Source organism: Triturus cristatus, chromosome 10, assembly GCF_964204655.1.
Source record: "Triturus cristatus chromosome 10, aTriCri1.1, whole genome shotgun sequence".
Classification (NCBI taxonomy): Eukaryota; Metazoa; Chordata; class Amphibia; order Caudata; family Salamandridae; genus Triturus; species Triturus cristatus.
The window spans coordinates 757,946,464-757,968,388 of NC_140593.1; the positions used below are offsets into that span (position 1 = coordinate 757,946,464).

Sequence of the window (21,925 nt, forward strand, 5' to 3'; positions counted from 1 at the left end):
GCCTCAGCGTCCAGGGTAATAAAGATACCCAGGTACTTAAATCCCTGCGGAGCGACCTGGATAGGACAACCCTGCGGAAGGATAGGAGCCTCCCCGGAGAGGACATACACACAGGATTTAGCCCAGTTGATGACTAAGCCGGAGTTGCGGCCAAATGAATGCAAAACATCCACTAGTACAATCAGCGATTTACGCGGGGAAGCAAGGTATAAAAGAATATCGTCCGCGTAAAGGGTTACGCGATCCTCATACTCGGGGGTCCATCGGAGACCACGAATAGAAGGGTGCCACCGCAGCCACTCCGCCAGGGGCTCCAAGGCAAGCGCGAAGAGGAGCGGCGACAGCGGGCAGCCCTGCCGCGTGCCCCTGCCCAGCTCAAACGGAGCCGACACTCTACCGTTCACCGCCACCTGCGCCAGCGGTCCGGAGTATAACAGTTTCACCCAACCAATGAATCCCGGGCCAAAACCAAACCTAGCCAGCGTCGCCCAAATATATGGCCACTCAAGCGTGTCGAACGCCATAGTGGCGTCCAGGGACGCCAAAATGTCCGGCTCTCGTATGAACGGGACCCGCGCGAGCACCCCATGCAAACGCCGCAGGTTGAGCGCGGTGTTGCGATGAGGGATAAAGCCGGACTGGTCCTGGTGAATCAGATCGCACACCACGCCAACCAGCCGATTAGCCAGCACCTTGGCGAGAATTTTGGGCTCCGCATTCAACAGCGAAATGGGCCTGTAAGACGTGACCCGATCCCGCGGCCTCCCCTCCTTATGAATAACCACGATAGTGGCCAGACGCTGGTCCAGCGGGAGGGAACCCGCCGAGCGGGCCGCGAGGAACATAGCACGGAGATGCGGCGCCAGCGTATCCGGTCGTAGTTTGTACAATTTGATGGGAAGGCCATTAGGACCCATGGCCTTGCCGGAGGCGACCGAACGTATGGCGAGGGCAATCTCCTCAGATGTTGGGGTCGCGTCCAACAACACTTTATCCTCCTCCGAAAGGGAAGGCAGCACAATGTCTTTAAGCAGGGCATGGGAATCCTCTTCCGAGCGGTAAGATACCGGGGAATACACCCCACGGAAATATTCTGCGAAGCAATCAACAATTTCTCCCGGTTCAGTGACACACACACCATCCAGTTTCTCAATCGACGGGACAACTCGACTCGCTCTCTCCTTTTTATCCAGCCACGCAATCAGTTTACCAGCCTTATCACCCACATCATACAGTGTCCCCTGTTGCTCTCTACTGAGGCCCCTGGCTGCCTCCGTGACGAGGGCCTTGTAGTCCGCCTGCTTGAGTCGGAGAGCATGCAATTTGTCATCCGTCACCCCACACTCCAGATCACCCTCCAACTCAGTTATCTCAGTTTCAATACGGGTCACCTCCTCCCGCTCGCGCCTCCGGGAATGGGAAATAAGGGATAGGGCCTCCCCCCGGAGTACCGTCTTAAACGCCTCCCACAGAGAAACCGCAGACGACACAGAGTAGGTATTTTCTTGTCTAACCATCCAAACCTGCCTCTGCTAGGCTCTGTATTCCTTGTCTGGAGTTTGGGTGACAGGGGCTGGGGGATTCCAGGAGACAGGTTGAGTCCGCACAGGACTGAATAGAGATCTGCATGCAGATGGGTGGGAGGAGTTGCACCTGGGACCTGAATAGGTCTGTGCCTTTCCTCCACAATGCTGGCTCCACCTCCTGTGGTGCGTCCGATGTCTCTGCCCTTCACCCTGAAAGGAAAGAAGGAGTCATTTAAACAGAGTGCTCCAGGACTGGCCATAACTGGTTTGGACTAGGCAAGGTTATCTCTGCCTTCAGAGAACAAAGAGAAACTGGGTAAAAATATTGGGACCCAAACCCAAGAACTTTAGATCACTTTGGGAAACAAGAAGAAACCTTTGCTGAGGAAATTAACCAGAGAGACTCAGGAGAGACTATCCCTAAGCTTGAGGGATTGGCCTGCAGTGGTTGCCTGACTGCCAAAGAGAGGAGAAGCAACTTTGTGTACTTTATTCAACTTGTGAAGGATCTCCAAGGGCTTGAGAGAGAAGAGCTTGCCTCCTGCTGAGGTCTCGGGGACAACAGACTTCACCCACCAGCTCCCCAAGAGTTCTCTGGGAGTGCCTGCTGTTTTGCAAGGCTTTCCGAGGGACTGCGTGTCGCAAGGAGCTGGAAGCGCGACTCACGAGCAAGAGCGTGTCGCTGCACTGCCGCTGTCGGTTCACAATGAGAAAGCGCCTTGCATCGCCGGAGAAAAGGATCAGCGTCGCATCAGATGCCGCCGCATCACCGGGAAGCATGTCGCAGGGCCTGTCGCGGCTCAGAAGAACCGTTGAGTCATCGCAGGGTCCCTGAAGTGCCTCGCATCACCGGAGAAGAGGATCGATGTTGCAGCAGCCGCCGCCGCATCCCCGAGAAGCGTGTCACAGGGCCTGTCGCGGCTCGCATCGTTGCCGGAGCGTCCCACACCATCGGAGAAGAGGATCGACGTTACAGCAGATGCTGCCACATCACCGAGAAGCATGTCACAGGGCCTGTCGCGGTCCGCATCGTGTCGCATCAAGAAAAGACACCATCTTTGTTTCTCTGCACCGGATCTGCATTGCATCACGGCGTTGTGTGCCGCATCGCCACGGAAGTGCAGGAAGAAACTGACGCATCACCTTCCCTCGCAGAAAAGAACCAACGCATCCCCTATGGAGCAGTAGGGACCTGACGCATCACCGTTCTTGCGTGTAAGGAACCGACGCATCACCTTCCCTGCAACACTTTCGTTGTATTGCGTTACGCATCTTAAGGTACATTGAACTCCGTGTCGCATTTTAACATCTGAAGAGAACTAAGCTAATTCAACCATTTTAAGTACAGTATTGTGGATTTTTGTCGTTTTGTGGTCTTGTGATAAGTCTATATAAATAATACTACTTTTTGATATAAAACATTTGTGGTGTCCATCTGTAGTGTTGTCATTTGATTACTGTATGTGTTCACAAATGCTTTACGCACTGCCCCTGAGATAAGCCTGTCTGCTCGTGCCAAGCTATCAAGGGGGTGAGCAGGGGTTATTTTAGGAGTGTACTCCCGTACCCTGACTAGACGCAAGGGTCCCTATTTGGCAAAGGCTGCCAACTAGGGACCCCCAAATCTAATAGTAATCAAGTGCTGAGAAGAACAGTAGAAGTGAATGTAAGGTGTTAACCCCAGATTCATCTTAGGAAACCAATTCCATTAAACAAGCATTGGCAATGCCAATAGGTCTGGCTTACTAATGCACTGTCAAGCCAGACCTAAAAGTGCTTGTGGGTTTATTGCCCTCCTGCCATCTGTTCTGTCTGAGAGAAACACCATCAATTATTTAGTTATTTAAGAGACTTTAGTAACATTGCAATGGCATGTCTGCCCCTAAATTGTCAAACTCATGCAGCTAGATAAACAAAATGATCACAGCTGTGCAAATGAGAAGTACTTTTTTGTGGAAAAATACAAATTATGCCCAATCAAAACAGATGCTCCTCGATCCCAACATGTAGGTAGAACCATAGCCCCTCTTATGATGACACTCCTATGGAAGAGGTGTGGCGCAGCGGCCAGGGCGACTGACTGTGGTACCCGGGGACTCACGGTTCAATCCCCAGTGCCGGCGGCAGATCAGCACAGCACCATGTGACTCTGGACAATAGCTCGCTTAATCTTCTCGACGGTCCCCAGTGCCTTGACACCTTCGGGTAATTGTTCGTGCTTTACAAATACTGGACATAATCGTCTGGCGACAGCTGTGCTGTCAAGCCAGACCATAAAAAGGAACTACTTTTGTGAAAAAATTTGATTTCCCTTTGTTTATCTAAGCCTGGATAGGAAAGATTCCTTTCTTCTGCTGTACTGAAGTGTAAAGTGAAAGCTGGCTTTTTGTTCGTTGATTTGAATGACTTAAGGTAAACTGAATTTGAATGTCTTATAAACTTGACCTGCATAAGTTAACAGCTGTTAAGTATTATTAGCCATTGAAGGAGTTGCATCACGGCTGACCTCGGCAGCAAATGAGGTTAATTGAATTACCATTGACTGGTCAAGGCTAGAAAAACAAGCATTAAAAATGCAATAGGTCTTGCCTTTCATTAAGTTAAAGCCATTTGCTTTGATATACAATACCATTAGCAAAGCAAATAGCTTTAACTTAATCAAAGGCGAAACCTATTGCATTTTCAATGCTTGTTTTTTGTTGCACTGCTGTGCAGCAGGACGTGTTGCTGCGCTGCAGTGCGTCAAAATATTGTAAACGAGGCCCACAGTGTGCAGAAAACAAGACCATAAGATTGCATGAGAGGGTATGTGTTTAAGGAGTGATGCGAGCACAATGTCCTTTGCACAAAACAGAGAACAATCAAAAGCCATGGGGCAAGCATAAAGTAGTGTGTGTCCTCCATGGCATGCAACCTTGAGCAGCTATGCTTAATCTCGCTGCCCTTCCAGGTGGCCAACCTACAGCCAGTATGACTTTTCAAAATGGGCATGTGAAATTTCAAAACTTAGGCTTCTGCTTATAACAAATAGGCAAACTACAAGCTTAGGATCACTTTGTGCTATTGGCTAAAAACTAAGGGAGATCTGTTGGCAATCCTCCTTACAGCTGCCCCGTTAACTACATGGGGATGTCGCTGTGAATTAATGAATTATGGAAATAAGTTGTTTTATCTATCTATGTGGCGCCCCAGAGTCTCCCATATCACACACATATGCATTGGCCTTGGCCTTAGACAGAATGGTATCCCCATCTAATATCACTCCCACTGATGTCAAATAACCCCGCATCACAAGCATGACTTTCAACCAGTTCTGGTTCTTGGGTCATTATTCCAATGAATGTTGGTAAGTAACAACTTTTCCCTGTATAATTATGGACTTTAGAGCAGTTCTGCTGCTATGATTTACAGAGCTCCATAAAAAAATAACTTTATGTACTTTGCCCACTTCCTGGTCCCCTCAGGAATAAGGCCATTTTTAAGGCATCTGTTGCAATCTTCTAGTGGACTCTGGTGGTGACATCCCAAGTGCGTTGCCCACCGCCGCATTAATGCAGTGCGTCATGGCCACGGGCAATGGAATTATACGATGAGGCAGCGTTTTCCACATAAGTTTGGATTTGCAGCACTTGACACATAATCCATCTTCTGCATAAAACAGGTTTCTTGTTGAAACGGATCAAAAATGACTAAAAATCAATCCCACGGTGTTGCTGTGCAGTAGCTAACCCTTTGCCGTGTAGTGGCAGGTCACCTTTTAGTGTGTTAAACCGACATGAAATGAAGTGAAATCTTTACCCATTCAGCGTTAACATGTAAAAATGGCATGATACTTGAGCAATACTGCAAAAAATGTGCCCCATATGGCCACATAATTTAGTGAACCCCAATTATCTTTCTGTCCTCTTGCGATGTGCAATTCCAGTGGCCTTGCTCATGAAATTGTCATATGACCGCTTTGAAAAAAGATCTGATAATAAGCCAACCATTTTTCTACACATCTCTAGCCACTGGCGCTGATGGGGACAAGCCAGGTCGTTGGCCTATAGAGCAATCAGGCAGTGCTGATTGGGCTGGTCTGACACATAAGTGCATGGGTCGGTTTATCAGCAGTTGTGGGCTGGTTTTACGGCCCGGTGGGCCAGTTTTTACTGTTTATTTCCATGAAATGTCCACTTTTTTTTTTTTAGCTCTCTGCTTCGCTAATGGAGGCCACTTTGATATTGTTGCCCAGGCCTATTTTTTGTCCCAATCCGACCCTGTGACAAAGCAGGGATGGGGAACAGGTTGATGGGGAGGAGGCTGAAGCAGAGCAACACACCATCAAGCAAAAAAGTGTCTTGACCTTTTCCTGCACTAAAAGCCCAGCCACTCTGTCCATTTACGACTTTATGGGTGGTGGTGGGGAGGGGCATTGGATGGGCACACTGAATTTTAAGCACTCTCTGGCGACTCACGGCAGGGTTAGGATGTGGAAAGACAGACCCTCCTCGGAATGAATAGGCCTGAGAGCACCTATTGTCAGGCGCCATGACTGCGAAGCAGCGAAGAGGGCCTTGTTAGGGAGGCCGCCCTGAATACAACATGCTCTCAGAGCGTCAGTGAACCGTGATAAATTACTTAAACTAACATTATTGACATTACACCCAGCCCTACTTGAGGGGGTGGGGCAGCTCCTCTGTCTGTCCATCGAAGATTCATGGAGAAAAGGGCCCCTGGTGCCCCTTTATTCAGGCTCCTTGTCGGCGGGAGTTTCCCTTTTTCCAGTCCTGCAGCTCCCAAAAGGGTTGAAAACGACGGGCCGTGTTTAAGATCAAGCGTGACTTAGAAACGAGCTCTTTGGGGGTTCCTAGGACAGGGCGGTCGAAAACCTGGTCTGCGACCAGCTGGGAAAGAAGTCTGGGCGTTGCTTGTCGCCGGCGGCCTCTCACGCAACGTGTCCACAGGGGATGCCTTTCTCTCCCTTTACGGTTTCCCAGGTGAAAAGGCAAGCCTGTTCTCTGCTGGGCTGAGATTTTTTTTTTCCACAATAAATAATCCAGCGAAGGAATGTAAAGCAGCGTGTGGGTGTTTGGGGGCGTGGCGGCCGTCTGATTTGAAATGAGATGGTGTCAGAAGAGAAAGACGAGAGACAGACAGCGTGGGTGAACAAGAGATGGAGGGATGGCGAGTGAAAGAAGCAGAAAGAGTAATAGAAACAGAAATCGATGCTACATCAAGGAATTGTAAGGTGTGACCTTAAACTGACATTAATGCCCCAAATTGCCTCATGTGACACAAATATGTAAACGAATGTCCCAAAAGAGCCGTTGTAGGAAGTGACGTCCTAGTCCCAAAAACTGTTGCCATGTCCTATAAATGTACCTCCACATGCGCAAACAGTTTCAGCATATGTTCAGAGCATGCCATCATAAGTGGAACTAGATTTTACACCCGCCTTTGCCCAATTGCGTGCTGTCTGTCACAGAAAGACGCATGCAAAGCCCAATAGCCCTGTAACGAAAGCTGACCACACGCACGAGCAATTGGTCAGCTTTCAGAAGCCCCTACAAGAAGTCTCGCGCTGTGCGAGCGGTGTTCTGCACTGCAACGCTAGGCGCAAGACCTAAAAAATAGAGATAAGATAGTTAATAAACATGCTTATCTTTAACCACTAGCAAAACATTCATAAGATGGAATCAATGTTGCAATGAGGAATTCTTTGAACTATCAATATATTTTGTAAATGTGAAGAACATGTGATTAAAAAAATCTTTTCAAGGCTTTTTCGTTTTCTTGTGTAGCTTTTTTTGCTTTAATACGTACGAATCAGGGTATTGTCAATATACTCTTGTACACCAAATCTAGAGGTAAGCAACCATTGATGTAGTGAATTACTTGTTACAATTATCCATCAACCTTTTCAATTAGTGTGCCTCTTGTAATGCATTACTCAGTGTAGAATATTCTCTATTTATATACCAAATAACTTGCCCTCCTCAATTTTTTTTTTCTTTTAAAGATACCAAAGGAAGCTTATCTATCAGACAATGAACTGGAAGTAAGTAGATAATGATGTTGGTTAATATGTGATAACTAATTCTGCTTTTTAACACTCCTTAATCTGAAAAAGCACTACATGCTGTTGCCAGGGGACCCAGCGCACTTGAATGATCTGGACATTTTTATTTTATTAAGCACCTTTTGGTGCAAATGTCAACCTTTATTTGGAGTCATTTGGTGACATGTTTTTAAGAATAGCAGCTCATCACTTAGCATTTGAACCGTTTTCAGCCGACAAAATGACTTTATTCCTGGGCCCATAACTCTGCCATACATAAAAACAATGTTTCTTTGTATGATGCTGGCAATATTCTTTAAAAGTTGACTGCTATGATCCTCATGGATGCCGAAAAGGGTTTTATGGCCCATTTTCCATAGCGTCCTGAAACATTTTGGTATTGGAAAAAGATTTATTAATCGAATAGTCACTTTTGAATAACCTGCTGCAAAAATATTGCTACTTCATAAATACTGCTATCCTTCATAATTAATAGATGGACACGCATTGTTCTTAATCTGCTTAGAACATTTACTTCGTATCAATCATTACTAGCCTATAATTCCAATAGACCTAAATGGGGATGAATGAAAGATTATGGCTTATGCCAATGATGTGGCAGTTTATTCTGTAAACTTTCTTACTGCCATCCCACATTGAGGCAGAGGATGCCCGATATGCACTATTTCCAGGTATACATTAAAAGCTCATAAAACTCAACTTATTCTTAACTATAAGCTAGGCTAAACTGATAAATGCATGACCAAAGTGGCTGTATATTAAACAAGCATTGGCATAGCCAATAGGTCTCGCCTTTGGGACCTTATAAGTGTTTAGCAATGTAACAGTTGCATAACTAACTACTTATAAGGTCCCAAAAGCGAGACCTATTGGCTATGCCAAGCGGCCATGCGGCCGCGTAAGTGATCGCGACCAACATCAAAGCGGCCGTGAAAGTAGAAGTAATCGCGGTAAAGCGCGGCGCGCGCACCCGCACACATGCGCACATGTACTGTAGCTCTAGGCTGGCCTGGTAGCACTTTTTTTGGAGCCCTCTCAATAAGTCTCCCCAGACCAGCGCATGCGCTGGGTCAGGCGAGACCTAAAAAATTAGATCCTGAATTGTAAGTGACATTATTGGTTTAAACAACAAGGATTTGCTTAATCCAAACATTATTAAAATGTGCCACGGGCATTCCTTACCAGTGAGTATTACTGAATGGGGCAATATGGTTAGAATAAACATTCCCCCCATATTTCTTTTTGTTTCATGCAGTCTCCTTACGGGTTCCAAATTTTCTTTGAGCAGCTAGCCTTTGGTAGTATTCTGTTGGGATACAAAAGGGCTAGTAGGTAATTATGTTATTAAATTACCTCTGCTAAAGGCTGGATGGTCGGATTCCAAAATATATTGTTGGTGTGCAGTGGGACTGCACATTCACTCTTTTAACTGAGAAGTGCGTAACAGTTCTAACACATATACAAACTTGTCCTGCGCACGCATTCCAGTCGATACCTTTCCAGACGTTTGGACCCCAAGTACTTACTATAAATGAGTAAGGTTTAAGGCTGTGGAGAATGCTAGGAAAATATGGGGCGAGTGGTGTGATGCCTATAAAATAGTTAACACAAACTTTTTGCACTGTTTTTGGGGCATGTTGCTTTCCTTCCTGGTTTCCATGATACTGTCCTCCGGCAGTGGAATAGAAATGACCTTACGACAGTAGGACAATTCTTTTCCGGATGCGTATTTCGGCCTTTTCCGATTTGCAACTCTAATCTATCCTAAGTTTCTACAAATTCTTACAAATAAGCGATTACTTTAATTGCAATTAAAGTGATATATGCTTTGATAGATCTGATTTTCTAGAATAAATACACTCTGATAAACAGAAATTCCCTATTAGAGATTTATATACTGTTACGTCAAGTTACCCGGAGAAAGATCTAGCAGTTGTAGCTGATAGTCTGCTAAATTTGTAAAATGTCTTTACAAGAAGCACAGAACTGCTGTTCTTTTCGCCCGAAATATTAGGTTTTTTACTGAAATGAGTTTGTCCATCACAAGCATAGAGATTGTTTATATTGTGATTGTCATGGCACAATTAATAATACATGAGAATGGGGTAACTCAAAACAACTATCAATGAGCAGGTGATTGGCATTTATTTGTCATTTCTATGAATTAGGCTTCACCACGAATGTTTAAAAGACGGCAAGCCCACAGGATATTTATAGGAATATGTTGGTAGCTGTCCATAATGTCTTACCCACTTTTTTTTACTTATTATTTCATTTTTTTCCTTTCCTCAGTGCTTAGTGTTCTTAAGTACGTAGTGATGTGAATTGACTCAATTATAATTATTTGTGTATATGCCTGAAATTCCCTAATTAAACACAGCAATACCATGGGAAGGTGGTGAATTTTTCTTTGCATGTTGCATGAGGTATAGTGGCCAAGTTATTGAATTGGGAATCCATCGCTAAATTTCTAATCCAGCTCCTGAACATGACAAAAAACTGCATATTCTGGACATTCTACTGCATATAAAAGCATTCCTCTGGCTGTTGTAAATAAAGCATTGCTTACTCTAGAAATTTAGATTTTTTTAATTGCACCATGAAAATGTAGCTGCAAAAATCATTCAAAACATTTAAATATAAATGTTTACATTATTCACTTTAAAAAAAATAAACCGCTCCATGAGAACCACCAACAAAAATGTGATTGTGCTTAGTGAACGTGAGGGAGGCAGGCAACTTGGACAGGTTATGTTGGAATCTGTCTGTATTTTCAGTTGAAGAGGATTTCTATATGAACTAATTTTTACATCCACTTCTGTTCACAGGAGGAGGATAAAGAGACAAACTAGTAGCACTTTAATGACAGTTATTTTGGTAAGAGACACCACAATAGCTCAGCAAGTCGTTTCGAGATCTCACTCTTACTGATATAATAGTATGTTTTGATTCTCCAGTGATTTTGGTGTCTCTTCAGGACTATGATCTTATACTTTCGTTAAGCTGGATCGGAAACTCTTGTTAACGTTGTTATCCAACGGTTTGCTTAAATTGTGTTTTTTAGTTGATCTGTATTGTCTTTGTTTGCTGGTGCAGAGTGTTTATTTTTTTATTTTTAGTCTGCTGGCATTCAGCCAGGTTCATGGGCATCTTAATTAATTGGGAGTTCATAGTTTTGGGTTCCGCCTATAGGTCTTGCTGTTGTATTCTAGATCTGCTGTGGTCATTGTTTTCAGTACACTCTAGTTTGAAGCATTTTTCTTGTTAAATTATCTGGAGAGGGTACTTTTGATTATTTTTAAAAAGGGCCCCACCCCTAATTGGTGGGACGAATTACTGTGTGCTTGAAGTTGTAACCATTGAATGAAGTGTGTAATTCCGTAATGTTAGACACTGTTAATATTTGCAATCTAATCATGTAAAACAATTCCTTGGGCTTTCTAGTGTCCCATATTGTCTACCGACCATGCATTGTCTTGATTTTACCAAATCTACATGCACCTACTGCTCAAAATAGAGGACTCATATTTGACTGCTTCTGTTACAGTAAACCTGCTTTTAATTAAGTGCTCTGATGCTTATTGGAGTTAGGTGTGTTCTACATCAAAAGCCTAAAGCAAATATTGCTATATTTTGGTCTTGATGAAAATTTTCTAAGAGAAGCACATTGCTGTTGGTATACAAGATCAGCTTTCTATTCACTTCTTAAAACAGGCAATGGAGTGAACGGCCGAACCTTTCTGCTACAATACATCCTCCTTTCCTCTAATAATCAAGCAGCCAATCAGGATAAAGCTGAATAACAAAAGTGGTGAAATCATTGTAATAACGGAGATCTTGCTTACATCCCCCAATGGTGATTACGTTTTCTCAACTGATAATCCATCCAAGCTGACAAATTGGTGTTAGCAACAATCCAGTCAGATGGGTAAAAGTAGTGGTTTACAAGACAATTCAATCCCCCACCTTCCCCCCCCCCCCCCCCCCCCCCCCAGCCAAAGAAAAAATGGCTTTGCTGGATTAGCTTGATATTTTTTTTTTTTGTTTTTTTTTTTATCCTTCATGGCTCCGGAATCTATCTCTTGACTGTCAAATGTGTGCTTGGGCCTTTTCAGGATGCCCCATTTCTAGACGGAAATGGGCTCTGCAGAGTTAGTCTTTTACTCTCTAATAGATGATGCAGTGGTGAGCTTCTAAATGAAAGCAAGATGCTACCTGACTCTGGATGTTCTTACTAGGGATTAATAAAGTCCCCAGCCTTATTACAGGAACATATGCCTCCCAACAACACAATACACATTTTGATTGGATGTGTTGCTTCAAATGTTTCAACCGTCTGCAGTGTGGTGTCCACAATCGCCTATTTTATGCACAAGGATTGTTAATATGCTACCTTCTGAAATAGCAATTTGCTTCAGTGTACTACTGCAGACATGCTTACCAGTCGCACCTGCTGATTAATGCAAATTAAGAGAGCTCTTGAAGTTCTCTACTGACAACAAACTGTTAATGGCAGGTGAATACCTGACCTACTTCTGTGGCTGTCTCATGACCGAGTGGCTGTCTCATGACCGAGTGGTGAAGTGACGAGTCTGTGAAGTTTGGTATGCAGGCACTTTTCGTTATCTTTCTTATTCACTGTTGTCCTGTATAAGAACTGAACTTCCACTTTGAAGTCTTTTCCCAAGCACAGTAGAAGGTATTTTGACACAATTCAGAAACAGACTGCAAACCCAACATTATTTTAACCAAGCCTCCCTCTACGGGTTCTCAAAGCTTAGTGGCTTTTGACCCGACTAAAGCTTCTTATGAATTTCATGATTTGAAGGACTGCTGCCTCAGCACGCAAACTAAGAAGCAAACTCTGTCATGATCATGGGACACTCCAGTGGTTGAGTAAGTCTTTTTGATTTCCTGAAGCCTTAAAATGGAAAACTGAGGTCTGATGCAGGCTCTCTGTAAAAGTATTCAGACACCTGCTACCACCTTGTCCTCATTTCTTTCTGTCAGTTATGATCTGCCCAAGTAATTTTTGTCTCTGCATTAAACGTGATTGGCCAAACCACTTTCAGGGACTGATCTGGCAAGCAGGGGCTACTGGGCCTAACCTTGGAGGTTGAGGGCTTTTACTCCTGAAGTCTTAAGGCCTGACCTGCTTTGGGTCCTGAGCAACTGGGTCAAGTACCTCTTCTGCACTTGAGAGACAGTAGTAGTTTGGGTCAAGCAGTCGAAGGCTTTTTGTGTGGGTGCGTGGGGCATTTAGGAAGAGAGGTGCAAGATGAACACAGGCTCAAGTCTCAAAATACATTCTGCATTCCCAATAAATGAATGTCCAGCCAGATACTCTTTTATGAAAAAGTAGCATTTATTTATGACCACAAAGTGAAATGCAACATACACTAACAATATACACAGCCCTCCTGAGGCCTGCACTTTGCCCAGGCAGAGCCTTGAGTTCCACTTCGCAGTCTTTTGGTAGTAGTTTTTCCCCTTTTACGATAGGTACCAATTAGGTTAGGCCTCGCTAAGCGTCAATCTCTCACTATGACTTTGTAGACAGACATCAGTCTTTTAGAGCCTGTGAGGCTGAGCAAGTTTACCCTGGCTCTCCGTCTTACCTGCTCCGGCTGCTGTTTGGGTATGGAGGATCCTGGGAGCACTCTGGTCTTGGTGGACTAGAGCAGCTGCCGGCATTCAGCCAGAGTCTAATTGCTGCATGGAGGCAGTTTGGTATCCGCGGTGCTCCTACGGATAATGGGGTAAATTCCTCTAATCTTGCTGTGAGGTCGGGTGCTGTCACTTAGCTACACATGCGTCTATCAGAACTCCAAGTGCACTGGTCTAAACAGGTTACTTCCTCATGGTCACGATGCACTCAGCAACGGCCCTCCTCGGCGTGCGGTGACCCTGTGTCACAAACCTTGCCATTCATTGTGGCCACTTCTGGCACACAAGGTAGCTGACTTTAGTCTGCACACGAGCACCGGACTGATCGGTGTAACTGGAGCTGTCTTGATGGGGGGGGGGGGGCACTGCCCACACAGGATTGTAGACATTCTGCACACGTGCAATAGTATAATTAGTGCCACAGTACATTTCTCACACCCTGCTACGAGATCCACTTGCCAGATTCACCACTGGACTTCACTCCCTCCAAGCACTGTCCTCCTCCTCCTCTCAGGGTCCTCCAGTCCGGAAAAGATGTTTTGGGTTCAAGGTCAAGTGATCTTGATTTCCCTGTGATGTCATCTCAAGCAGCCAGGAGACTGGCATCCCTTATCCCCAATCCAGGTCACACAAGCCAGAAGAACTCTTGCTGAGCTTCTCCACATTGAAGTGCAGCCCAGGCTGGTTGCCTGACTGCTGTTAATTTGGGAGCTTGCAGCTTCTCTTTTTTATAACCCATTTCCAGACGCATGTGGTTTAGTGTCTCATGCTTTGACGTTTGTGTTGCAGGAGGGCCTGCTTTGAAGTGTCACTCTTCCATTCTGTCATTTACCAAGGGAGCAGTCTGTCACAGCGGGAGTGACTCAAACCTAGATAGCCCCACAATTCAGGCCATGAGTCACTTGTGGATCGCACCTGAATGTCCACCTCACTGGTATATATATGATATATGCCTAACAAAAGGTTAGAGAGGCCCCAAGCCTACTCTTTATAATTTCCTGATCAGCTCCATTTCCTTCCTGAGATGTTCCACGGCCCACTGACTAGCGATATTTTCAAAATCAAAAAACTGTTTTGAAGTGTCTGGCTCTCCCTTCCCCCCCAATGTCTCCAACCCAACTTTCAGGAATGTAGCAATCCACAAATCTGACTGGGTGGATTCTCCATTTGCCTCCATCAAAACTTTTGGCTTCCAATTTGGAAAACAAAGGCTCTCGTGTATTATACCATCACAGCATGCACCCGTGTGCTACACAGCTTTACATGCTAACCCCATGTAGGCAATGGATGAGTTAAGCACACAGCCGCGGAACTTGACACGAATTGCCCCCATTTTAGTGACACAGTAAACAGGCCTTTTCTCACTATTTATCATCATTACTAAAATATACGGTATGCTGCTACCACCGCGCTCGTGCTACTTAAATCTTTGATAAGGGCAGTAGCCCATTACCACTTATGAGGGTGCCCCTCCTGGTCTGTGCAATACTTGTCTGTCAGACAGGCCTAGGTCAGGGCACACCCACATGATCCCTGCTTGCCCCTGACCAAAAAATCAGCTCCAGGGATCCAGATATCGTTGCAGCTAGGGCACTCATGTCAGGGGTGCATGTCTTTCACTATGTAAGGGACTTCTCCATCCCAAAAGTGGTTCTCAGTAAAAGATCGACCAGGGTGTTGCAGGGAATCTGCAAAAACACAGAACTATGTTTAGACTTATAGGACCTTAGTGCATAAGGACTGAGTAATCCTACCACCTTAGTGCCCAGGACCAACTAGCTATAGCGTCTCACCTGCTCTCCTACTCACTCAGAGAAACAAATGAATAGACAGCCCAGAACACAACACTCCCGAATCTCTCAGGAATCGCGGTTGCAAGACACACCCATTTGCTCGCACTCTTGTACCTGTCCACAATAAGATCTGACAGACACAAACTAGTTTAATATGTTTATTTTAACTTACGTACTCTAATATACAGTGCCACAACAAGCACAAAAATGCATAATACAAGTACGGTCAGCATAGCGGTTAGTCCAGAAATCATGAAAGGAGATGTAATTATGAAAATACAGTATAGCCTAATCTCCCTCCCTTTGCATAGAAGTAGAATTATATATTAGAAGATCTCTGGGCTTTGTCTGCAGACCTCATACCTTAGCCTAAAGATGGTAGATCTACATCACAGGTACTATCTTGCTCTTCTCTCTGGAAAGGTGCCCCTCAAAGTGTGTGCTACCTTTTTTGTATTCCAGTAAGACCAAAGTATGTTGTCACAAACAGGTGCATCAGTATTTTTTGTCTAGGTTCTAAGGCCTGGCGAGAACAAAATAACAAGGGGCATTGTTGTTTAACCTTGCTCACAATGTTCAGACAAAATCCTAGGAACCTGCAGTGTGAACAAAGCAATGGGTTCTCATGTGAAAACGGCTATAGAGACAGTTGCAAAAATAAAGTCTTGAAGTAATGTACCAAAGCATCAGGCAATTTGCAGTGTGCTCATGCGAACTTCGAGAAAGCGACAATGTCCCCATGGACCATGTGACAAGGGGTTCTTCAGAATTATTTTTTTCTCCTCTGCTGCCTGGAGGGAGGGTAAAGGGTTGATTCAATGTGTAATACTTTGATGAACATCTTAGTTTAATGTAATTATATGTATCTTCACATTTAAATTTGTCCTTCTGCGATACTTAAAATTGATTTCAAATATATTTCCTTTAAAAATCACATTGTTGACAAGTTCATAAAGCTTATTTTTTGTAATTTAGATATTCCAAAGGCCTCCACGTAGAGACAGTAGAATCTGAGAAGGTAAGCCCCTGTTAAAGCATGAATGCATCATACATTGTGACTGGAAGTGTGAGTGTGGTATTACAACACATTGCCAATGTCCCAGAGCTGGGTCCTCCCCAATTTCTTTATTCGATATCTGTAGACACAACAAACTTTTGTAGTCGCATACAAGTCATTTCATACCTTCTCTTGTTTTTTTAATTTCTAAAACCAATGTGGAACTTTTTTATGCATGAACAATTGATTGGAATGTTGGGAAGCTAAGATAAACACCAGGGTCTCAATCACCTTCCTGCTTCATTATACCTAAGGGAGCTTGTGTCACCATGAAGACAGGTGATTTTGTAGACACTGTGAATTTGTCAGTCATATTGCTGTCCTGAACTATGGTTTCATTTCTAATTGATCATAGTCTCCAAGTATTGACAGAAGATCTCTATTGGTGACCCAATAGCATTCTGTGTTAGGTACATTTAGTGGTAGTGACTACCACCACAGTGAATCCTTCTAAAAGTCTTGTGGTCTTGCTGAATTCTTTGAGCTGCATAGACCTGTACTTGATCTGCTACTAGGCCCTGTATTGAAGGAAGCAAAGTATCTCACGTAAAATGGGAAACCCTACTCAGCAGCTGGTTTCTTAGAGTATAGGCGAGCATTTTTGTGCCACAGTCACAAATTTGCTTTTTCATGTGGAACTGCTTTTGTTTTCTGTTCATAAAGTAACATGGTAAGCCTAGTGGTCTAACTATTAATTCTCAGGTTACTGTAGGGCAAGAGGGTACATTTTATGGAAATCTTTAAGAGACGCGTATGGTGTTAAAAATGCAACTTCTCAATTGGAAATCTGTTAGATGTCAACCATAAATTTTGTGGAGATTTTTTTTTTTTTTTTTTTTTTTTTTTTTAAACCGTTTATTGCAATCTCGAGAATATACAAGTATGGGCCTACAACCTTCCGGCCGGCCGCTAGAATGACAGGAGCATATGACATACGTTCAAAAACACTTGGCCTTGCAGAGAAGCAGAATCAGGAGGTATCAACGTCGTGGGCCACATCACTCTGACCCCACAATACGGTTTCATTTTATACAAACAACACGAAAAATCACACCCGCAAGGCAACCCGCAATCGAAAGTAACAGCACGTGCTCCCCGAATGGGGGACCCCAGCCATCCACAGGAGTCTAAAGAGGGGAAAGGGAACAGATCGAGGACTGGGGGAACTCTGTGCCCGGGGCTGGGGAAATGAGTCAACTAAGGGGACGGGGCTGGTGAGGCAGCAGGCAGCAGTGGTGGCGCGCAGATACCCCCGCGGTAGGCGTTCCAGGGGCCCCATACTTTCACCCATGCCCCAGGCTTACCCCTCGCCACATACACCACCTTTTCTCGGAACATGCACCAATCCATGTGTTCTTTCCAGGCCGACACCGCCGGGGGCCTCTGGGATCCCCACAGTTGAGCAATGTCACGCTTAGCAATCATGTGTTGAGATTTTTGGATGTTAATGTTACATGTACATTTTGTGATTTGTATTTGTTGGACTTGCTTAAGTGCAGCACATGCACTGTTTGTGCTATGACAATTGTGGGCAGTCAAAGAAGTAACATTATTTTTTGGGCAACCTAATGGTCCAATTCCATTTGAGGCTCAGTCCTGTTTAAAGCGACCTCTTCTACACTGACATGATTATGAGATACGCTTGTAAACTTGAAGCTAAAGGGAGTCTCTAGTGTAGATTGATTCCAGTGAGAATCAACGACTAGAGGTACTGCTTGTTTGTTCACTGGCAGTGCTTTTTCTTTGCACATTCCATAAGTGTTGATGTACACATTTTCTCTCTCCAGAAGCATATGATTATTTGGTATGAGTAGGATCAATCTATAAAATACTGTCTCCCCTCTCCCTGTATCAGGCAGAGGATATCACTGCAGTAAAAGCAATAGGGGGCTGGAAGAAGCTTATTCATTTTAGGCCCGAGAGGATAGTCCCCCTCCCCCCCACCCCCCGTACATCCTTGCAAACTAGCCTTGCCATACCTGTCGACTTTGCCAAACCTACTGCTGATCTGAGGGGACCTGGAGAAATCCCATACTTCACAATTCAACTGTCAGTTATACCAGTTGGTAAACTGAGAAGCTGAATTCTCCAACTTGATGTCCAGCTTATTCAGGCATAGCACCAGAGTAATCCTTGTCTCACACCACTTATTCCACAAACTTGGTTTGCTAATTAGAGCAATAAAATGTTTCTTTTTCACTATGTAATTAATTTATGTGATAACGAACAGTTTATTTCATTTAGAATGAACGCTACATCATTATTAGTAAGGTTGATGAAGAAGAACGTAAAAGGAAAGAGCAACAGAGGCAAGCAAGGGAACAGGTAAGGGTTGTGAGTTTTGAAAGTAAAATATTTACAAAGCAATTGTATTACTATTGAACACCATGTGGGTACATTGAGGACTATGAAGTGCATTGAGGCACTCTGTTAAAATGCAAAAATAGTTTGGTAAAAGTTATGGAATACAAGATTCTAATATAAATTCAGTCTTCAACAATTATTTTCCTTGGTCTTGAGCAAATTTAAAGAATGACCAAATGAACAGATGGGATTTATTGAGAGTTCCAACCACAAAAGCAAGAATGGATGCTTGATAAGAGTTAAACAAAATATGAATACAAATCATGAATGGGGACTGAGTTGGAGATAACTTGAGATGAAAATACAGACTGAACGCTTACAGTGTCTTGATATGAATTAGGCTCTTGTTGCCTGTTTTGGTGCTCCAGAAAAGATGAATGAACTAGCTCTCATGTTGCTATAATCCATGGTTGCATTTTATTAAATCTAAGAAGATTTCAAACTATTATAAAAATATTTGAAGTAAAATTTTCAATTTGTTTCGAGAGCTGCTTAGTCTTCAAACACACACATTGCATTAAAAAGAAAATGCTAGTTACAACTCTTTTGTAGTGCTTGCTGCCACAGTCGTGTTTTTGCAGTAGCATAAGACACTTGCCTAGCTGTTGAAGTGCACTTTCACTACCAGAGGTAGTATAGCCTCTACCAGTCAGTGGTTTCAGGCCATGTCATCTTGTGCTCTACTCTACGTTTTTGTGGGTTGTGATGTTGTGGGACCATTGAAATGTATTCATTCATTACATTTATATTGTGCTCAGGACCCCATCTTCTCTCTTTGAACTGGGCTTACAGGGTTACCCAGAAACTGTGTTCTGAATCCGAAGTAGTACAGAGTTGTCTTAGCTCGACCCCAACACTGAAAATCACCCCCCCCCCCCATTTCTTAGTCTTGATCTTTACAGTGTATGCAAAACACATTTTTGATTGATTTCATGACTACTTAGGTGGTGTCTAGGGACGTTTGCGGTTAGCTAGAAACTGAGGTGCCATGTTCAAGCTTTTATACATCCAATGTCCTACTTTGAGCAATCGAGTCATGATCCATTAGCCAAGGTAGTGGCATACGTAATCTTTTAGTGAGGCCAGAGACTATATCCAGCTTTTTGTGCCCCGTGCCTATAAACATGGTATTTTGGCAGATGCAGTAGTCTTATTCTGGCATTCTTCACTATCCACTCTACCAGGGCTCATTTGATGAGATCGTAAAGGGGGATGGTTTTCAGTTTAGCAAATTGGTAGAAGCACCTGCTGACCACAGCTGATTTCTGTGTGAAGTCCTATCTGCATCAAACACAACCCCGCAGTGCTTAACCCTGGGTACAGTTCACACTTTCTGTTAAAAATGTTCGGATTTAAATTGTTAAAAAAATAAAGCCTGGTCACTCACCATTTGATGTAAAACCTTACCTTCAAATGTGTAATTTGTTTGAGTAGCAATAGTGTTGTCACTTTAGCCAGTAGGTCATCCTGGCAGATAGAAAATGAAATGCTTTCAAAACAACTTCCATGATTAGACTAAACAGCTTATCCATACCGTTTATAATGGGAAGGACGCTACCAGAAGATGCTTCAAAGGACTTGATGTAATGCAGTCTTCCCTTCACTTTCCATGAGAATCCATATTCCTAGTTTCAGTTTTTCTACATTGTGTGTGAGTTCTCCACATAAGAGGCATACCTGTGGGTTTTACAATCTGCAAGAACTTGAGAATGGAATTCCCTATCAGTGCATTGTGTAAGAGCGGTGAAATGCGTCAAAACATCCCAGGCATCAGCCTTCACCCATCAATGCAAGTCATCTGGAATTCCAGGATAACTGTTGGGTCTTGGTTGCAACCTTAATTTACAATTTTCCTTACAGTAAGTATTGATCATGTGTTTCCTTTATCTGTCTGCATACTACCAGCATGATCTGCAATGCCTTAGTGTTACCTCCTAGCCAAATAGCAAACCGGTCATTTGAGTCCTCATTCAAGACCCGAAACCTCCATACATGTGTACGCAATGTTTAAGCAGGCTTTTTCTAGAAGCTGCAATTAAAATATCACTGGATGCCCAGTGTCCCTGCAGCAAGGACACAAGACACAATACGATCCAACTTTTTAAATTTGAAAGTATAAGAGTTCCAATTTAAATCAGCCTCAAATAAATTTAAAAAAAGAAAATATCCATATGTATCACGTTAAATAAGTAGAATTGTGCACAGGTCTGTTTTATCTCTAAAATGTGTATTTTGTTTGCCTTTTTGACGAAAGCCAATTTAAAAACTGTAGCCCCAAGTTGACCCGAGTAGTCTCCCTCTAACCATAATCCTTTGTTTTTGTAAAAGAAAAAAGACGAGCACAATAAGAACAAAAATAGTTAAATGAAAACCATACCCGCTTCATGTTGGACCCAATTAGGAGGACCAGACCTGCTCCATTGCAGTGAATATTTGGTGTAGGAACATAACAATAGTAACTTTTTACATTGCATAATATTGTAGTTTTGCAGGACAAATAGCACAGCATCCTGCCTTTTACATGTGTTTTTTTGGATCGGTTCTGTTTATTTATGGCCAGAGTAGAACATTAGTTTACACGACTGTCCGCCTGCAACCCTGGGGTCTGCAGCGTCACCAATGCACAGCTAGTATCAAACTTTACACAGCTGTCCGACTACAGATCTGGGGCTTGCAGTATTTTATGGCACATTTTAAATCAGAACAATACTAACATCCCGTCAACATGCCCCCCCCCTCCCCCCCCCAACTCCTTCGAAAGAGTTAGTTGCAGTGACCTTTGAGTACAGACTATTGGCTCAGGTTTTGGGCCTGGGAGAGTTTTTATTGGTATGTAGTGCTTTGAGCCAGGATGGACTTTCAGGTGTCCCTGTCATGGGAAGCCAGCACAGCAGTTTTAGGTAACTGACTGGTCAGCTCCTTGAATTCGGGGGACTGGATGTTGATGAATGGCAGGCACCCACAGGTCAGGGTATGCTTCACCTTTGGAGTCAACCGCTAGGGAGAGTTTTTCCATCCCTGGAATGAACCATAGTTTATGGAGCGATGCTGTGTTGTCAGGGACCCTATTGGTACTCCATTCTGTGAGAAGGACCTGGTAGGCAGTCACTATAGCCAATGCCATTTATATCCCACCTCAGGGAGTGCAAGGGGTAGGTCAAAGGATTGGGAAGCCCTAGGATAGTGTAAGCCAGGAATCTGGGGATCATGGTATTGAAGGCCTTATCTGTCATCTAGAATATAATACCAAAATCAGGCTAGCTTTCGGCAGTGCCGAGAAGGTAGACCAGAGTGCCCATCCCCCGCATGCCTTCCAGCAATCTTTCCGGCACTCTAGGCAGCCATGTGTGGAGCATTGCTGGTGTAAAGTACCAGTAAGAGACTATTTTATATGCCGTGCATGTGCTTGCTTTATGTGGAAAGTATGTGGGCCCAATAGTAGATGTCCTTTCACTCC

The 21,925-nt window shown here is 43.9% G+C and overlaps 1 protein-coding gene across 2 annotated transcripts in view; it reads left to right on the forward strand.

Annotated features, from left to right (window-relative positions):
* Positions 1-21,925, forward strand: part of PARN (poly(A)-specific ribonuclease) — an 806,720-nt gene that overhangs the window by 110,602 nt on the left and 674,193 nt on the right. For both annotated transcript variants that reach the window (XM_085628287.1, XM_085628288.1), the window contains exons 9-11: positions 7,528-7,566; positions 16,023-16,065; positions 18,349-18,429. In XM_085628287.1, coding sequence (XP_085484413.1) covers positions 7,528-7,566; positions 16,023-16,065; positions 18,349-18,429 — 163 coding nt within the window. The remainder of the gene's footprint in view (positions 1-7,527; positions 7,567-16,022; positions 16,066-18,348; positions 18,430-21,925) is intronic.